The sequence below is a fragment of the Muntiacus reevesi genome, chromosome 3 (genome assembly GCF_963930625.1).
Source record: "Muntiacus reevesi chromosome 3, mMunRee1.1, whole genome shotgun sequence".
In the NCBI taxonomy this organism is placed as follows: domain Eukaryota; kingdom Metazoa; phylum Chordata; class Mammalia; order Artiodactyla; family Cervidae; genus Muntiacus; species Muntiacus reevesi.
Window position 1 is genome coordinate 19,124,103 of NC_089251.1, and position 20,655 is coordinate 19,144,757.

Consider the following 20,655-nt stretch of genomic DNA (forward strand, 5'->3'; position numbering starts at 1 on the left):
AAAACTGTTCATTTTTGCTTTTCCCAAAAATTACAGTCATTAAATAGTATGAAAAAGTCCTCGGCTTCCATTTTCCTTCAATTCTCAGGAAAAAAGGAAGAATCTTAACATGGTCCCTGACTTTTTCAAAGTCCACTGTTAAATAGGACAAACGTGTTCTCATAGGATCTCCTCTTCATTCTATATGTGCTGCCCTCTTCATTCTATCCTAGACAGCCTGACTGTGGCTCTGCTGCAGATACCACTGGATGTTTATCATGTTACACTTGAAATTCCACGCAGTTTCCTCAAGTTCACATCCAGAGTCTACAGCTCCAAAGACTCCAAGCAATGTTAAAATCCTCTGCGTCCAGTCTTTTCCGGTCCCTATTTCCTAACTATGCTAAAAATGCTCAACTTTGAGAGCGATGTCTGCACATAAGAATATACGCAACAGCCCCATGGGTGCTAAAGGCACTCGGCCAATTTAATCATCTGAGAATGTGTTTATCTTTCTGATCACACACCTGGTAACACCCACTCTCCAAGATCTTGTTTTGTCATTTTATTCCTGCCAGGAGTTACACAGATGGCTTTAGTGTGCTATCCTGGTTACCACATCAGCAGTTTCCTGGTTCTAACCTACTTCCTTACAGGCAAAGGAATTTATTAAAAATTTTTCAGCATATCCTGATGCCTTCTAATTCTAAAGTCCATGTAAAATCTAAGGGTATCCTGAAGAAACTTGGCAGAGACATAGGAAGAGTAAAATGTTTTAAAATTAAAGTTATACTCCTCAACACTGCTATTTTGGGGCGGGGGGGGAGGGAGTCAAAAAAATATTTTGCCCCACCATTTAGCAGTTAATATTTATCTACAAGGTGCCATGTGGAACTAGGAAATCCTGAAGAATGCACTTTAAATTCAAGCAAAAGATTTTCCATATACTCCCAAAGAAAGCCAAAGTAGAGCATTATACTGATAGAGCAAAAGAGGGTTAAAGAACCCAAGTTCAAGTCATAATTGAATAAAATGTAACCAACCATAATGCACTTAAGTAATTTTCTACAACCCAGGTGGAAAGTCTATTTCAGATTTTAAATATGCATGTTCCCCACTATGATGATAAAGAGGATTCCTACACATGACAATATAATGGCCCTACTAGGATATACGGTATGTGTGTGTATGTACAAGGTTATGAGAAGGATGTAGTATATATATTGTATTAATCTTTTTTTAGTGAAGTCTTAGGATAGATTTCAAAAACTTGACATAAATCTAATCATTTTCAAAAAGAGAAGCACTTTACAAGGAAAAGCATACACATAATGACATCTTCAAACTCAGAATGACAGGAAAGCTATGTCGTCTGGGGGGTAGTGATGAAAGGGAAAAGATCACCCCCTGTAGAACCAAAAACTGGACTCCAAAAATCAGACTCCATGGCAACCAAGGCAAAAAGTGATGTATAATAAGGTAGAGGGACACCATTTACTTGATAAAAGAAGCATACTGATATGTCTGGAAAGAGAAGCTCTCTTTTGGAACTAAACTTGAGAAGCATTTCATAGATCTCTCTCTAAGGAACTCTAACTGGACAGTATTTCTTTAAAACAGGTTTACAAAAGAAACTTCATATGACTGTTACACATCAAAGTAACATTAGACTGTCATTTATGAAGGTCCAAGTAACATGATCCAAGCAAACAGCTTGATGATCTAACTTGACTCTGTGCTGTCCAATACAGTAGCCACCAGCTACATGTGGCTACTTAGACTTATTTAACTAAGACAGAATAAAATGTAAAATTCAGTTCCTTGGGCACACTGAGCACATTTCAAATGCTCAATAATCACACACGGCTATTTGCTGCCAAATTGGACAGAGCAGATCTTGGAATGTCTCCATCAGAGAAAGTTCTGAACAGCACTGGTTTAGAGAACTCAAGAGAAATGAGTGGTGAATACCCATTAATAGGAAACTAGGCAAATAAATTATGACACACCTATATAATGAAATATTGTGGAACCATTAAAAAGAATGGGTTTACTTTATATTTATCTGATCTGATCAGAATAATATTGATATACCATTACATGACAAAAATCTTTCTCAGAACAGTTTGCATCATGAGATTCCAATTCTGCAAAATCACACGCTAGTGTGTAGGCAGGGTGTGTGGGGTAGGCATGGAGGGAAAGAGAATGTACATCATCTTGTTAACAACAGTAGTGGGAGTGGCAGTTATGAAGGACTTCTTTGGTTTATACGTTTGATTTTTTTTTTTTTAATAGAGCATTTTTCCTAAAGTAAAACAACGTTCCCAAAGGGAGAGAGGCACACAGACAGAGTTACCAACTGATCAACAAACCACACAACATCAAACTGAAACAGCAATGGTTTCCGATGATCTTCATGAAGAAGCAGGGGTCCAGCCTATAATTCAGGATTGAGGCCCTTAGTGAACTTAAGTGTATTTGTGATACTGACTGAGAAGAGACCTTTACAAAAGACAAACGCTTTTTTTTTCTCTCCAGAAAATTCAAGAACTTAACTCACTCACAACTTTTGTTGTGAGAAATATCAACAACCTCAGAAATGCAGATGATACCACTCTAATGGCAGAAAGCAAAGTGGTACTAAAAAGAGGCTTCTTGATGAAGGTGAAAGGGGAGTGAAAAAGCTGGGTTAAAACTCAACATTCAAAAAACTAAGATCGTGGCATCTGGTCCCATCATTTCATGGCTAATAGATGGGGAAACAATGCAAACAGTGGCAATTTTTATTTTCTTGGACTCTAAAATCACCATGGACAGTGACAGCAGCCATGAAATTAAGACACTTGCTCCTTGGAAGGAAAGCTATGACAAGCCTAGCCAGTGTATTAGAAAGCAGAGATATCACTTTGCTGACAAAGTTCCGTATAGTCAAAGCTATGATTTTTCTAGTAGTCATGTACAGATGTTGTTGGACCATAAAGAAGGCTGAGTGCCATAGAAGTGATGCATTTAAATTGTGGTGCGGGAGAAGACTCTTGAGAGTCCCTTGAACTGCAAGAAGATCCAACCAGTCAATCCTAAAGCTATGGTTTTTTTCAGTAGCCATGAACGGATGTGAGAGTTAAGACCATAAAAAAGGCTGAGTGTCTAAGAACGGATGCTTTTGAACTGCGGTGCTGGAGAAGACTCTTGAGAGTCCCTTGGACTGCAAGGACATCAAACCAGTCAATCCTAAAGGAAATCAACTCTGAATATTCACTGGAAAGACTGATGCTGATGTTGAAGTTCCAATACTTTGGCCACCTGATGCAAAGAACTCACTCATTGGAAAAGACCCTGATGCTGGGAAAGATTGAGGGCAGGAGGAGAAGGGGGCGACAGAGGATGAGATAGCTGGATGGCATCCCCCACTCAATGGACATGAATCTGAGTAAACTGCAGGTGACAGTGAAAGAGAGGGAAGCCTAGCGTGCTGCAGTTCATGAGGTCGCAAAAAGTCAGACATGACTTAGCGACTGAACAACAACCTAATGATCACCAAGCCCTAAGGATATATTACCTCCTTATTGTCTCTTCTGTGTCTTCCTTCACCACCCATTGCCAATATCTCAGAAGGAGCTCACAGAACTTTTCCTGATCAATTACAATCCTAAGTCTTGCTTCCCTAGTGGCTCAGACGGTAAAGAATCTGCCTGCAATGTAGGAGATCCGGGTTCGATCCCTGGGTTAAGAAGATGCCCTGGGCAGAAGAGCCCGGAAGGCTGTAGTCCATGGGATCAAAAAGAGTTGGACACAACTGAGCAACTAACAGGCACAACCCCTGCTTCAAAGTCACCCCTTCTTACAGGCAGAATAATCTTATCCCCATATCTGATCTCATACCCTTGAATAAAACCCATCAAAAGCATGCCACTCCTCAAAACCAAAAACACTGTACACAAGGTTTAGATATAGGCCTTTTATCTCTTCAGTTTTACTTATCTCTTGCCCCTGCCTACCCCTGGAAAACCTAAGCTCCTTCCCAGCGCACTGAACAGATCTGAAGCTCTAATTTCAATCCCCATGTGCAGAAAGCTCTCCTTCTTTCTACCTCTTCACTGGTTAATTCCTACACATCCTTCAAGATTCAGAACAGGGACTTCTCTGGTGGTCCAGTGGTTAAGAATCTGCTCTGCAATGCAGGGAAGTCATGGGATCTTGGCTCCCCAACCAAGGAATGAACCGGGCCCTTGGCAGTAAAAGCATGGAGTCCTAACCATTGGACCACCAGGGAATTCCCTCTATTTAGTAACTGTGGTCACATGATGCAAAGAGCCTACTCACTGGAAAAGACTCTGATGCTGGGAAAGACTGAAGCAGGAGAAGAGGGTGGCAAAGGATGAGATGATTGGATGGCATCACTGATTCAATACACATGAGTTTGAGCAAACTCCGGAAGATAGTGAAGGACAGGAAAGCCTGGCATGCTGCAGCCCATGGGGTTGCAAAGACACAACTGAGTGACTGAACAGCACCAACAACAATTTTCAAATTTCAGTTTTCAAATAGAGCAATTTAACCGCTAATAACACAAGTCAATCCCACAATCACCACCCAAAAGGGCATGGAGGAAAAGCAGATGACACATAAGCAAGGAGATGGATAGAGGGAGGCTCACTGTATCCATCTTTCAGTTCAGTTCAGTTGCTCAGTCATGTCCAACTCTTTGCGACCCCATGAATCACAGCATGCCAGGCTTCCCTGTCCATCACCAACTCCTGGAGTTCACTCAAACTCATTTCCATCGAGTCGGTGATGCCATCCAGCCATCTCATCCTCTGTCGTCCCCTTCTCCTCCTGCCCCCAATCCCTCCCAGCGTCAGGGTCTTTTCCAATGAGTCAACTCTTTGCATCAGGTGGCCAAAGTATTGGAGTTTCAGTTTCAGCATCAGGCCTTGCAATGAACACCCAGGACTGATCTCCTTTAGGGTGGACTGGTTGGATCTCCTCGCAGTTCAAGGGACTCTCAAGAGCCTTCTCCAACACCATAATTCAAAAACATCAATTTTTCAGCACTCAGCTATCCATCTTTAATTTACCCTTATGCATATTTGAAATATTTACATAATAAAATGTTTTAAATGAAGTGTCAAATACACATTCCTTCAAATCAGTGCGTGTTCAGTGAGAGCCCACAAAGTACCAGACCCAGTTCTAGTCACCAGGGATACAGCAGAAAGTAAAACACACAAAAACCATGCCCTGAGCGTGCTGACATTCAGGCACACGTGCACTGGAAGAAAAACTTGCCTGGAATTTGAGAGGACACCAAATCAAAGTAAAGAAAGTCCACGTCCTAGAACTTTCTTTTTGTTTTCTGTATTAGCCTGGCCTTTTAAAAGAACGTAGCCCAAATTTCTTACCTATTTGTACAACTTGTCTTCTATTTTTAAGGTTAAAAAAGAAAAAACAAAACACAACTCCACAGTAGGTAATGGGCCTCTCAGTCAAAGAAAGTGCCAGAGGATTCAGACTATCAGGCAAACTCAGAAACTAAAAACCGACTCCTGGCTGTAAACACTACTTCCTACCACCACTGCCTAGGTGACCATACCAACAGGCCCCTGGAGTACCGGAGTGATTCCCATCTCTCTCTTGCCCGAAACAAGAATGGTAAAGAGATGAAACTGGTGAGCACCAAGACAGAAGGAATCACCAGAGCTGGAAAGACATGATCCTTGGTCAATATTTGATTCAAAACTAAAAACCAGCATCTGAATAGGAACCTTTCAAGCAAACAGGCATGCCAGATGTGCAACCGTTTTAGCAAAAACAAGTATCATCTAAAAACATATTAACAGAATAAAGTTAATGTCATATGTGCGTCAAATATTTCCATATGGAAATTATGTTCATTTTTACCTCGCCGGAACTGAAATTAACTTTTGAAAATGTGACAGGATGTTCAGAAAATTACTTCCTGAGTGTTACACATTAATGCTCTCTGTGCGTCTGCTATTCTAGTGACCCAATAAAATGTGATGGGAAATGGAGAGGATTTCCTTTGTTGAGAAAAACGCCAAAGATACTGTTACTGCCTGAAAGTCTTTAGATTAAAATAGGAAGCCCACATTTCCCCCTTGTAAAGACACAAACAACTTGTTTGCATTAGGACAGACTACTTTATTAGCCACCTGACACTCGTGCCTTACTTCCCATCTCACAATTTTGAACATATAACTGAAAGATTACAAACAGAACACAACACCTTATAAAGCAATTTCATGCATACGAGAAAATTCAGTTACAAGAGATCTGCTGTGAGGTTGGGTAAGTTAGAAAGAAGCTCACTCTGCCTTTCACCCCTCTCTTTTTCTGTTAATTAGAAAAAGTAATGAAAATACATGGAGCTTGGAATTAACTGCCACTAACCTGCTGTTCTGCCTATAAGTGCCTCACATATTTTTCTCCATAAAGTTAGGTCTATCACCTTACATAAGATGTCTTACCCCCGCAGATCTTTCCTATGGGCTTGGCTTTATCTTTTAAATGCTTTTCTTAGAGAACAAAATTAAATGTATGTTCCATCTACATTATCGTGAATCAAGACATCTAAAAAATACCCATCTCTGAACTCAAGAGTCGAACTCAATTTAAAATGAATGAGGTTTTCATTCATATTTGTCTTCTCTTTCCTTTTCCACTGCCTCCTGTATTCTGACAGCTCTCACCACACACTCAATAATGAAAATTTTCTTCCTTAGTCTAAAGTGCGATCATTTTCTTTACCTCCCATGGGGTGCCTTTCTTTTATGAACTTATTCTTTTCCTAAATCCTATAAACATGCCTTCTCTAGATGGTGCCTGATAACACAATTCCTGAACTCTTTTTCTGAGCTTTCTCTAATCCTCGATCTGTGAAATATTTCTCAAAGAACAAGCATATTAAAAACCCCAAGATCACCCCTTCACTATATCTCTTGTCCTTCCCCAGCCCCACTCACATGTGGAATCACTGCCAACATCCTGCTTAAGTTATTCCTTTGACTTAGAACTGAACAAAACCCCCGATCCCTTTTTCACACATACCATTGCAAAGCCCTATCTCACTCATTCTGAACTTGCTAACTATATTTAAAATTTTTTTCTCTTTCTTCTACTCTGACCACTGTATTTAATACTTCTGAGCTGTAATTTCATTGGTTTAACTTCTTACATAGAGACCAGGTTCTAAAGTCAAGCAGCTAAGATTAACAATACGGTGCAAAAGAATCTGCCTGCCAATGGAGAAGACCCAAGAGACTCAGCTTTGATCCCTGGATCAGGAAGATTCCCTGGAGGAGGAAACGGCAACCTACTCTAGACTTCTCGGCTGGCAGGCTACAGTCCATGGGGTCGCAAAGAGATGGACACAACTAGGCAGAAGACAGAACAGCAGCAATTAAAGTCAAACCTGAAAATCCTTCAGTAAGTCTAAAGGAGCACGTGTGCCTCAAGTGTCGACCAGAGTCAGATACAGTGAGCAAACTGCAGCCAGGGGCCTTGTCACACCAAAAACTCTTATCTTAAATTACCAGAATCATCCTCAGTACGGCAATGCTATGAGAGGTACTGGGAACAAATATCTTTTGAAGAAAACACTCAAGCAGTCCCTTTCGAATAGCATGCCTCATCTCAACCACGTAACAGTGAACTCTAAGAGTTTATAATAACATGGGAAAACAGGAAGTGAGAAAAAAGCAAGATATTAGATCATATCAATTAAAAACAATGAAAAAATAGAGCAAAATGTTAAAATGTGTTTGCCCTTCCCTGACAGCTCAGTTGGCAAAGAATCCACCTGCGATGCAGGAGACCCAGTTTGATTCCTGGGTCGGGAAGATCCACTGGAGAAGGGATAGGCTACCCACGCCAGTATTCTTGGGCTTCCCTGTGGCTCAGGTGGTAAAGAATCAGCCTGCAATGTGGGAGACCTGGGTTCAATCCCTGGGTTGGGAAGATCCCCTGGAGAAGGGAAAGGTTACCCACTCCAGTATTCTGGCCTGGACAATTCCATGGACTGTATAGTCATGGGGTAGCAAAGAGCTGGACACAACTGAACGACTTTCACTTTCACTTTGGTTAATGGAAGAGTGAGTTTTCTACTTGTCTTTATTGGCCATTATCTATAGTGTGCTTTTGATAACAGAATGTGGGAAATGGACTTCAGTTTTAAAACTCAGATTTTGAATTTAAGCAACCAGATTTCATCACTGCTTTCTGCTTCAATAACTAACAGCAAAACCAATGGCATGCAGTAGTGCTCTCTCAGCCTCTCGTTTACATGACCTGTAACAGACTGAGCAGCGTCAAGTCATGTTTCTCATGTCATTCCTTCACTCACACCTGTGATTTTGTCACAACCTTTTCAGTATATCTTTATTTTGTTCAATATCACATTCTTCCTAGCTACATAAAAGCCCACATTCATATAATACTAATATAAATGCTCTTTGCCACTGGACCCATCAAATTTTACTCAATGCAAAAACGTACAACAGCAATAATCAGCTGAACGTCTGTCAGGCAGCAAGCACCATGATAAATGAATAAGTGTCTACTGCACACAGCTGTCTCACAAAATCATTCCTTTGTAGCTCAAAAAATGGAGGCTCAGTCAAGATAAGTAACCTGTTCGAGGTCACCAATTTCTTAAGTGGCAATCCAGGAATTCAAACTCAGGTCAGATGAATTTTAAAATTCCTTCCATAACCAACTCGGAATGACGAAATGCCTTCACAATCCAGCTCCGGAACTAGCTTGTGATTTGACCTTGAACAAATGACTTGATTTCTCAGCTACCAATTAAGGGGCTGGACTAGATGACCTCAAAGCTCCTAACCTGCTCTAATGTTCTGTGCTTCAAAAGCTTCCCCTGTTCCTTTGCAGCCTGTGGAGAAACCCTTTATTGTGGAAAACATTTCAGCATTTATCTGTCCAGCTCATGCTCTGTCTTGTATGTCCTCTGATGCTAGCAAGTTCCCCAGATACATCTGGTACTGCCTCCTTAAACCAAGAAAATATGCTGCAACTGGCACTAGAAAATAGGAATTTCTAAATTTAAAAAAAAGAAGAAAATAGGAATTTCTAACAAAACTACTTCTGTCACTACCTCTAATATCTCTCTGCTTAAATGAGCATCTGAGAGGAAAACATGATCCATCACTTTTAGGATTCCATGTGAACACTAACATATTCAGGGCCATTTCAGCTTATACTAGTGGGTCAAAGAGATCTCACATCTGGGGAATCTGGTATCAGATTAGTAAACATAAGAGCCATCAGTCTTGGCTTTGAATCGAACTGGATCAATGGTCCAGATTAGAAGCCAAATCTTAGAAAGCAGCAGGCACAGCACTTCCAGCAGCTCCAACTAAAAGCACAGGAAGAAAAATGATGCATTTCCAACCATTAAAATGCATAAGCCCATCCTATCCTAGATGCAAAGCCAATGTTCCCACACATTTCAAAAAAGGTACAACAAAAGCTCAATGTCCTTAGTTTCACATTCTCCTTCTATATTTTTCTAGGTAACAGCTTATCTCACAACAGCACCAGTAATACATCTTTTGGACGAGGTATTTCTTTTAGAAATCTGTCAGCCTTCACAAACATAATGATTGAAAGTGAAAGTGAAGTCGCTCAGTCATGTCCGACTCTTTGCAACCCCATGGGCTGTAGCCTACCAGGTTCCTCCATCCATGGGATTTTCCAGGCAAGAGTACTGGAGTGAGTTGCCATTTCCTTCTCCAGGAGATCTTTGCGATCCAGGGATTGAATCCAGGTCTCCCGCATTGTAGGCAGATGCTTTACCATCTGAGCCACCGGGGAAGTTCAGAAATGCATAAGGGCTGCATGACCCCAAGATTCTGTGGTCATGCTGATTAGAACATACTGTCAGAGCAAAGAAACTGATCCTTATCCTGCTGTATAAAAATTAGTCTAGTACTTATGAGTCATGTTCTTAACCTTTTAATTTCACTAACGGTAGCAGAAAAAGGCAGATGCTGAATTCAAATTTGGGATAAGAACAGCTAAAAATCACTGCAAACCAGCCACTGTCAAAACATATGACCATTATCCAAGATTCTTCAAATTACAGTTATCTGATTATCTCATATATGTTTTATTAATTTTTCAGCACATATTAATCAAATACCTACAGTGTAAAAGGCACTGCTTTAGGTGGTGGGAATGTAACTGGGAAAAAAAAGAAACAATATCTGTGTCCATGTTTTTTATATCATAATAAAGAAAAATACACATTTATTACATATTTATTCATGTTTTTATTTATATAAATGTATAAATAAGTAAATAAATATAAGGAAGATTTTATGCTTCAACAGAAAGTTATGTGTAATCAAGAGTAGGGGGGTTCACAAACTTTTTCTTAAAGATTTTAGGGCTTGCAAACCACAGGGTCTTTCTATCATAACTACTCAACTCTATCTTTTTGGTCAGACAACTGCTGTAGACAACACATAATAAATGAACGGGTGCACTGTTCCAATAAAACTATTTACCCAAAAAAAGAAAAAAAAAGGCAGTGGGCATTTAGTTAGGTGTTTAGTTTGCCAAACTCCTGGTCTAAGAGCATGCCTTTCAAGATTACCTGATTCTGATTCCATGGGATACATTTTACAACTCTGTAAACTGTAAGTAACTGACAGCAATGCAAGATTAATTGCTAACACTCATGCGAAAGAATTCTGTCTTGGACAGATAACCCTCCATACCTTTGGAAAAGCCAATCTATTCATTTGTACATTCCCAACTCAGTATCACCTTATTCCACGTAAATCTGTGCTATTTTAGACTTCACCTTTGATGACATGTACCTGATTCCTTTAATAAATTAAATGAAAATTTTTAACATGTTTATTTGAGATCTACGTTAAAGTCATGACTTCCCTTTTTTCTGAAAATTATTCTTAAGAAAATTATTCTTAAACAGTTTTTGGTGTCTCGACCCAAGACACACAACGGACTCACCTGAAAGTGTCAGGGAGACTTTAGCACCAAGAAGAATGGTCAAGCACAGCTTGTTCCCTTGGCACCAGATGAATCCAAAGGAGAGCTGCGTGGACTCTGTTTTTCTAACTTTAATTTTCCTCTCTACTAATTCTGTGTTTGGGGTTAATTTACGACCTGTAAGTTGTTCCCTGCTGCTGGCAGTGATGACGAGGGATTTGGTCTTTCGCTCTAACCACTTGTCGATCTCTGTAAAGGATAAACGGATTTCAAGAGATCTGTTCTCTGATGGGTGAGAGAAAACGGGGACTCTGGTGTTTTCACTTTTTCCATTCTGTAGGGCATTCTAAGTTAATGACAGGAGCTAAGACGTTATGCTGAGCAAAATGATAAGCCCTTGGAAGCTGCCAAGGAGAAGAGGGATAGACTGACTGGTTCCTTTTATATTTTATCATCACTATTCTTGGCCATGTTAGGCTGCATGTGAAATTCGCTGATCAGGTGTGGAGCCTGCACCCCCTGCAATGGAAGCGTGGAGTCTTCACCATCCAACCACTAGGGAAGTCCTAATTTATATTTTAAATTAACCTGGCTGTTGTATGAAAAACAGAATGCGAGAGAGACAAAGTGTAAGAGGAAGGATCTGGTAAGAAGCCATTAAGGTATCCCAGATGAGTGGCAGAAGCAGAAGTACTGAAAAATGGCTGGATTTGAACCAATACTGGAAAAAGAGTTGATGAGAGGTTCGGATGGACCGGACGAGGACACGCGAAGAGGATGGGCGAGGAAACATGGTTGTGCCTATGCTCTGGGCCAAGGAACTGAGTAAGGAACGAAGTGAGAAGAGGGGCGGGTGGGGAGCTGGGACCAGGAATTCTGCTGTGGACACATAACTAGAGGGCACCAATGAGATGTCTAGTGGAGAAGTCTCCACCTCCATGGCCCAGCAGACCGGTGAGCATGTGACTCCGCAGCTCTGCGAGGAAGGAAAGGCAGGAGACAGAAGTTTGGAAGTCCACAGCACACAGGTGTCCCTACGGAGCCTGGGGGACAGGTAAGCTCCCTGAGGGGAGAACAAAGAGACTAGGACTAAGCCCCAGCACCAAAGGAAGAGAGTTGAGGCTCAATCACCAGGCCACGGGGGCAGGAAAAGCCACGAAAGCAGACTGACTGGAAGGGCTAACTAGGCGACAGGAGGACAACCAGGAGAATGTGGCTTCCAGAAGCCGGCACAGCCTGGTCAAGCAGGGTGAAACGCTGCCTAAGTGATCTGCAGATGAGACCTATTTAATGGGAGAAAGCACGTCTGTCTGCACAATAGACTCTGCAGGAAAAGTAGAACCTTCTGTCGGCCAAAGTTCTCTCTGCCATCTGCCTCATTTCCAGAGACAGTGGGAGAGACCAGTCTTTTACCACCTTGCCCCCAGAAGTGTGCTGTAATCATAAGACAAAGTAAAAGACCAAGTCCCTAGCCCCAAACTTTAAAACGAGGAAGAGAGTATCTATATAAAAAGGAGACACAAGATACTTGGTAAGGTACTGTCAAATCTAATGCTAAACTAAAATAATGTATTTGCCAAACGGACAGCTAGTAAAAATACGTTACCATCTTAAGAGGTGAAGGTAAGGAGTAACTAGGAAGCACTATGTAACTATGCCCTTGAGATTCTGGAAAATCATGCCAAAACACTCCAAGCAGTAATGCCTTCCCTGGTGGCTCAGTAGGTAAAGAATCCTCCTGCAATGCAGGAGACACAGGAGACGCGGGTTCAATCCCTGGATCAAGAAGATACATCCCCTGGAGAAAGAAATGGCGATCCACTTCAGTTTTCCGGCCTGGAAAATCCTCATGACAGAGGAGTCTGATGGGCTGCATTCCATGGGGTCACACAGAGTCAGACATGACCGAGCGACTGAGCACTCCCATCCCAAGTAGCAGTGCCTCTGGGAGGATGTGTGCTTGTGAGTTACAACTAAGTGAAATAAGTGGCCTTGAGATTTTACGCTTCTTAATACATAGTCATCTCTCTTTGCAAAGAGTTCTGTACATTTCATGCATTACGCTGAATAAGTTCCAGTTTATAATAAGTTTATTTCTTAAAAAAAACAGAAGCACTGGTGTGAGTAAATATAACTCTTTATGTGTTTAACTCTGCCCTATGTGCAGGTACTCTGGTTCCAAGAGTACTTTACAAATTTTAAAAATGTACGTGTTTAAAAAAAAAAACATATATCCTCAATCAATTGACTTTATTCTTCTAATTCAAATAGCTTCCTAATAAACAATAATTATTCTTTTTCTCAAGTTTACACATTCATCATGTGTATGTGTATGCACGCTAAGTTGCTTCAGTCGGGTCCAACTCTTTTTGACCCCATGGACTGTAGCCCTCCAGGCATCTCTGTCCATGGGATTCTCCAGGCAAGAATACTGGAGTGGGTTGCCATGTCTTCCTCCAGGGGATCTCCCTGACCCAGGGATCGAACCTGTGTCTCTTATGTCTCCTACACTGACAGGTGAGTCCTTTACCACTAGCGCCACCTGGGAAGCCCTTACGTACCCATACACATTATCAAGCATGCCAGCCATCATGTGTCCATCATGTGTGGTCTCCAAGCTCACTGACCCATGGGGCCTTGGAGCCCAGAAGCATTTCCAACAGGAATAGTACTCGGCACCCTGGCAGGTTTGGGCTGGGTGCCACGGGACTTGGATTCCCTCTGGAGTCCATGCAGTTGCCAAAGGTATTAATTAGGAAGAACTAACCTACGATTAAATTATATTTCAGAGGAACCCAAAGTTGAAAAACTGTTTCTGGCATTAGTCCTGAAAGCTGCAGCTGAATTAGGCCTGGAATTTAAAAGGCAAACAAACAAACAAAAGAACAGATCCTGGTCTCTCAGAGACAAAAAAAGAGAACACTAAGAAAATGGGGAAAGAGCTGGATAAAACCCATTTGGTCATAAAAGACTAGCTAGCTATTGGGATAAGTAAGTGGCAGAGACTACATAAATCAGAAAGTGCATTTACTCTAAAAAGACTTTAGGTACTCAAGAAAGATGGTATGCGGTAGACAGGCAAAAATTAACAAGCTGAAAGAACATTAAGCTGTCTTCATTTTCAGCAGAGCCTCAAAGCAGGAGGGGAAAAAAAGAGTTTTCATACCTGGTTTATAAGATGTTACTACAAGTCATCGTCCAAACTGCCTATATTTGGCATGAATTGCATATTCAACACATACTTCTCTGGTTCTATAGGCCTCAAATAAATCTCTGTGAAAAATGTCAGCCTGGTGAGTTTGATAAAATCTTAGCAGGCTTTCAGACCCCTGGGCTCTTTCGCTCTGAAGGAGTGTCACAGAGAACAGGTTCCAAGTAAAGACAAGTGGCACCATAAACCCTCACGATGTGCGAGGCAGCAGAGCAGAAAGATAGGTTAGGGAGGAACACGTAGGCATAAGCTGCCGCACAACGCTCAGCTGAGCAAGAACAACTCTGTGCTGACCATCCACATGCGCTCAGCTGCCTGGGAGCAGTCTCTGGGTGGCTTTTTGACTTCGCTTGGCTACATCTGAGCTACAGAGTTGAAACTAAGAAGATCTTCTAAGATAAGCTAACACTGATCAAAAAGGCTGCTTCTAAAACAAACAAACAAACAAACAAAAAGGCTGCTTCTCACCACCTGGGCAGCAACGGCTCCCCTCTTGTGTGAAGCTCCCAGTGCTTGGAACAAAAAAAAAACCCAGCCTGAGAAACGGATCCAGACAAGCAGAAGGGAACCGGGATCTCCTCCAGTTCTAAGTCTATCATCCCCTTTCTCCTCCTGGATTCCAGCGGTCACCTCTGTGTCCACACACTCACCAGGGAGAAAGCGGCTGTCACCTGTGGTTCTTTCCTCTCCCTTCCTCCCCACATCCAAGCAATGACCAAGCCTATCTTACAACTGTTGCCAATTGTCCCAGTTCTGCCCCTACTGCCACCATCTTTGCACAAGCTGGTGATGTGGCCTTCCTGCAAAAACAGAACTGCCCCACCCCACTCCACACCGAGGGGCACCCGGCCGGAGGCTCCTTGCCAGCTGAGGACTCCCAATCCGGGCTCCACGCTCTACCTCAGTGCTCGATCTCCCTTCCCACTGGTGGGTTCTACACACTTCTTACACGAGGAAGGGCTCTTCAACACGAGACATCAAGAACTTGCAGGCAGATGCTGAAGATCAAAACACAGAAAGCCCTCCTGAGAGGAAGACGGAGAGAGATCTCTCCCAGGATAAGTTCAGGGAAGGGCAGGCTGATTTAGTCTGCCTCTCCTGACGTGCCCAGACGGGCTGACACTGTAGGAAGACTCAGCACTGGACTGAGGGAAGGCTCTTCTTGTGACAGACACAAGTCTTTATCGGGGGACGCCTCTGGACATGCTGCCTGGCTATTCAAGGAGGATAACCTCCTGGAATCACTGCCTGCCAGATCAGACTTCTCTGAAACTACCCCAGAATCTCCCAAGTCCCAATTTCTAAAGGGGAGGTCTGACAAAGGTAACACAGGGACCATGTCTCTCCTGCAGATCACCACAGCCTGTTCTTGCTGCTTCTGGGTTAGATCTGATCTAATCCATTCTCCTGGGGGCAGCCAGAAGTTAACAATCCTTCAGAAATGCAGGTCTGAGCCTCTCACTCTTGCACCTGCACCACCACACCCAGCCCACAGGACCATCGTACCCTGGCTGCAGAGCACCCCTTCAGCCTGAGCTACCCTGTCCCTCAAGGGCAAATGCCCAGTCATGTGTATTACCTTCTTCTGGATCTTGGCAGACAATGTTCCCTTTACTTCTAAGACCCTTCACCCATTCTGCACCCCACCCTCTTCATCTAGAACACAGAACCAGCGTTCCAGTTGCTCCTCGGAAATCAATTCCTCTGGAAGGTTTCTCCAAGTATCTGCCATACTTCCCCCCAGTTTCCATTTCCAGGTTCCTTACTTCAGTTAAGAGTGTTCATCACGCTGACTGGAAACTGTCTACTTTCTTGTTTTACTTCCTAATAATGAGCTCTTCAAAGAAAGGGGTAGTACCCTATCCACTGTTACTCTGTCAACCTACAGCACTGGGCCTGACACAGCTGATACAATCAATAAACAGTTACTGATCGAATGAAGACAAAAACACATAAACTAACAGGAAAAAGGAAGCAGTATCTCTGAGAGGCCGGGGAGAAAAGCAACAAATGACAATTTAGGAAAATGGAGAAGCTGCTGTTTGAATGACCTACATTTCACCATCAACCAAAAGAAACATCCCAAAGTGCTTCCAACAACATACCAGGTTCCTGAAGCCACAGAAAGTCAACATTAACAGAATATCTTCTTTTGGAGCGGGGGGAACATACACATGGTTGAGCTATTTCAAAAGAACGATCATAAATATGAAGAATTTTCATAACTGGAGGCTAACGATGATCAGAGAGAGTTTATTCCCCTAAACATCCAATCTTCTACATCCCCCATGCTCTTCTCCGCGAATCTCAGAAAAGGAGATGTGTGCTGACCAGAATCTAAGGCCAACTTTGCAGTACAGGCTTTTCTGCTTAGGTACAGGTAGGGAAGTGTCTGGCATTTGTAATAGAAGAATGCTTTAAGGAAGGAGAAAAAAAAGGGACAAGATAGTAAACTGCATGCCATCATGGATCATGGCAATCTAAGATGGTTTCTTATACACAAAAACCCATTTTTAAAAGACAATGCGATGACCGAAAGAGTCCTAGACTTTTATTTTAGAGGATTAGGTCTCTTGATCACTAATAGCTGGAAGTTTAAGATTCTGAAACACTCTGAAACAAAAAACAAATGTAAATCTGAAGAATAAATATGAATTTCTACTGATAATTTTTAATGGGATGTTAAGTAGTTTCCCATGAAAGACTGGTTAAGCATTCATTACTTTAGTGGCTCCAGGAAGTACAGTGATTTGACAAGTGAGCCACTGTGTCTAATTTATACAGCCACATGTAGGCCCAAAGTCCCTCAACACAGCCAGTTTAAAAATACAGTGTCTTTCCTTGTTCTATTTTTACCGTAACTCCTTTTTGTATCACTTACCGGAATGTAATAGATGCCCATCTTGGGGGCTTCATTGGCGGTAAGAAGCATTCCTAAAAATAAACACAATGAAAAAGGTAAACATAAGGGAAAAGAAAAATATTCTTCCTACTTGCTTTATATTTTGAAATGAGTGAAATGCTCAGAACATGGTGAACGGCAGAAGAGCCAGACCAGCAGTTAGGCACCCTCGGAGTCAGGTTGTGGGCTCTGGTCCCTGACCCTCCTGGACGGGGCATCTGAAGTATCAGAAAGATCAGTTTTCCCATCTGCAAAATGCTCAGGCTGTATCAGCTAAGTGATCGAGCGGTTCCCAAAGAGAAGGGCTGCCATTTTTAAGGGGGTAAGTTTTAAGCTTCAGACACACCGATAAAAGGTAGATTCGATGCACTATTATGTATTATGAAAGTTAAGATAGGGATCTTTCTGCTAATCGGGAATCAAAGAACCAAAGTAAAGCATTTCCCACAAAACATCATAGCAAAGTAGTTCCCCATGTTTGAATTAAACTTTACACCTTAATAGAAAACAAAATGGCTTAAGAGGAATGCTATGTGTAGCTATGCTAGAAAAGAACCAGATAGAATCCGACAGCCTTTACCAAAATGATTCACCCAGAGTGGCTGATAATTTAGCCCAGGGATCAGCGTTCTCAGAGAGTGAGAATGGAGTGACGGACAGCCTGTGGGATCCAGTGATGGCCCCCTGCTAACCCCAGGAGCAACAGTAATGGATCCACTACGCTTCGGCACAGAATCAGGGCGCTCAGCTGGCTCAGCCCTGGGCTCAGGTCTCTGCCACACGTGCAGCCCGCTCCACCCCACCCCCCGCCCCCCGCAGGGGCTCTCTCGGCAGCTCCAACCCTCTCTACCCTGTTCCAGAACGATGCACCAGAGCAAAACTGAAGTCAGTCCTTTGTAATTTACAAAACACTTCTGCATACTTGATCTTGGTGAACACGTGACAACTCTCTGAGGTAAGGACTATTATCCTTATTTACATATCAAAAAATAAAGCTCATATGTACTGAGTTACAAGTGCTGAGCACAACATTCAGAATATTACAAGCTAGAGAACTTAAGAGCAAAATTTCAGTCAAGAGCTCTTGTTTTTAAATACTTTACATATCAACTTACATTACCTTCATTTAAAAGGTCTATTTGTAAAACACAACAGAAAAATCCACAAAAAGCACACATTTGGATCACCAGACCCCCGGCCCAGGGATCAAACCCAGGTCTCCTGCACGGCAGGCGGCTTCTTTGCTGTCTGAGACGCCATGGAAGCTCACAGTCCTAATTAAGTAAACCAAACGTTAAGGATGGTGATGTAGTTCTGTGATTTAAAAAGTATTTTTGTGCTGCTCTTCTGTTAACACAAAAGCTTGCCAAAGGAATGCTCTTGAATGCTGTTAACAGAAATAATGATGCTGAGGTAGAGGAGGTTCGCTGATAGCCAGAGAGCAGGAACTCAACGCTCTGCTGGCAAAGGCATGTCATCATACACATCAAGTCCAAAGGGTGAGTGAGTCCTGAGCTGGAACCAACCTTCCCCAGAACACACACACACACCCTTCAACACCACACACACACACACACACACACCCTTCACCACAACACACACACACCTTCACCAGAACACACACACACACAACCTTCACCACAACACACACACACCACCTTCCCCAGAACACACACACACACACCCTTCACAACACACACACACCCCCTTCACCACAACACACACACACCTTCACCAGAACACATACACACACAACCTTCACCACAACACACACACACAACCCCTTCACCACAACACACACACACACACACACACACACACAACCTTCACCACAACACACACACACACACACACACACACACAACCTTCACCACAACACACACACACACACTCGAGGAAGCAAGAAATGTACGTCTAAGTGAAAGTCAAGTAAAAATCAGACACTTTCTCATAGCTTGTAGCCTCCACAAACTCTTTCATGTGGAAACTTTTTCTGGTCCTGGAGACAACTCTTCACTGACGTTCACCACAGGAAGAAACCACCTCTACTGACCTGCGCTTCCCAAGTCTAACAGCACCATCAGAACTTCTTCGAGACCTTTAGACAGGGTTAGAGAAGAAAGTCTAGAGATTGAAGAGACATCTTAGAACCAGAAAGAAGGCTCCCAACAAAGACATCCCCTAAGCCCCGCCTCCCCGGCTCAACCCTGAACATTCAACAGTGAACGCTCTACAAGGAAACACACCACCCCTACCAAACAGAACACAGAAAAGCCTTGGCTCTAATTACACAGAAGAAGCCAGGCTGGATGCAGCAGACTTTCCTACAATGAGGAGGACCTCACTTGACCGTAGATGGACAACACCATAAGCTAACCTACTGAGAAACTGAAGTCGGGACGGTCGAAACGAGTTATAAATGAGAAAACAACCTCACACAGCCCAGGGAACACGAGGAGTTTCTAACAAAAGGGAAGCAGGAAAGTTAACCCAGTGATGGAGTTAGTTTAGCAGAAATTAAGATGATCACAGCTAAAAGGCGAGAAGAGGGTGAAGTACCAGGCCAGGCAGTCCACCTCCACAGGTAAAAAAGTAGTTCGGGAAAGCTAGACCATTTGCTCAAGGTCACCACAGAGCTAGCTGACACTGGACTGATTCCAAAGCCCGTGTAACATGGGACTCCAAAACTCCAATGACAACTAAGATAAAGTGAAAAGACTCCTTGCACGATCAAATAAATTAAAACACACAGATATAAACACCAGTAACATGACAACATTAATAACAATGTCAAGCTGAAAAGCAAAAGAAAATTACACATGGTGACAATTTAAAACACACGAACACGTGACTTATAAGACAAGAATTTCTGGGAATTCCCTGGTGGTCCAGTGTTTTAAGACTCCACTCTTCCAAGGCAGGGAGTGCAGGTTCAATCCCTGGCTGGGGAACTAAGACGCCACAGGCTGCTCAGTGTGGCCCCCCAAAAAGAATTCCTCTAATGGAAGGAGTAATGACACCTGTGAAGAGATTGAGGGATTATGGCTTTTCCTTTAAATTTCCTTACAAGGGGGCAACAGAGGATGAGATGGTTGGATGGCATCACTGACTCAATGGACACGAGTTTGAGTAAACTCTAGGAGACAATGAAGACGGGAAAGCCTGGCATGCTGCAGTCCACAGGGTCGCCAGGAGTCGGACACAACTGGGCAGCTGAACAACAGCACTAATAATAACAATAGGAACCTTGGAAGAGAAGGCAGAGATCGTCAGCACTGAGGAGGAAGAGCACACAGCTCCAGCATGGACAGCGGAGTGCAGGACATGGTGTGCGGAGTGGGGCCACGGCGCGCTCCCCAGACACACGCAGAGAACAAATCTCATCTGTCCAGGCTTTGGGGGTGAAGGACTCAAGGATGGTCACAGCTTGAAATCAGAAACACTGCTCAAGCCAGGACAACTCAAAGCGTGCTCCCCAGGCCAGTCTGAAAACTGCTATCAAGCTGGCCGGTAAGTGTAGAAACTGAAGAATTTAGAAACCTGTATAGTGACTCGACCTTGCAGCAAG

General features: G+C 42.8%; 1 protein-coding gene across 1 annotated transcript in view; it reads right to left on the bottom strand.

The window, feature by feature from the left end:
• Positions 1-20,655, bottom strand: part of NOL10 (nucleolar protein 10) — an 85,404-nt gene that overhangs the window by 37,356 nt on the left and 27,393 nt on the right. Inside the window, exon 13 of the mRNA XM_065928589.1 lies at positions 17,067-17,119. Within this exon, the coding sequence (XP_065784661.1) occupies positions 17,067-17,119 (53 nt within the window). The remainder of the gene's footprint in view (positions 1-17,066; positions 17,120-20,655) is intronic.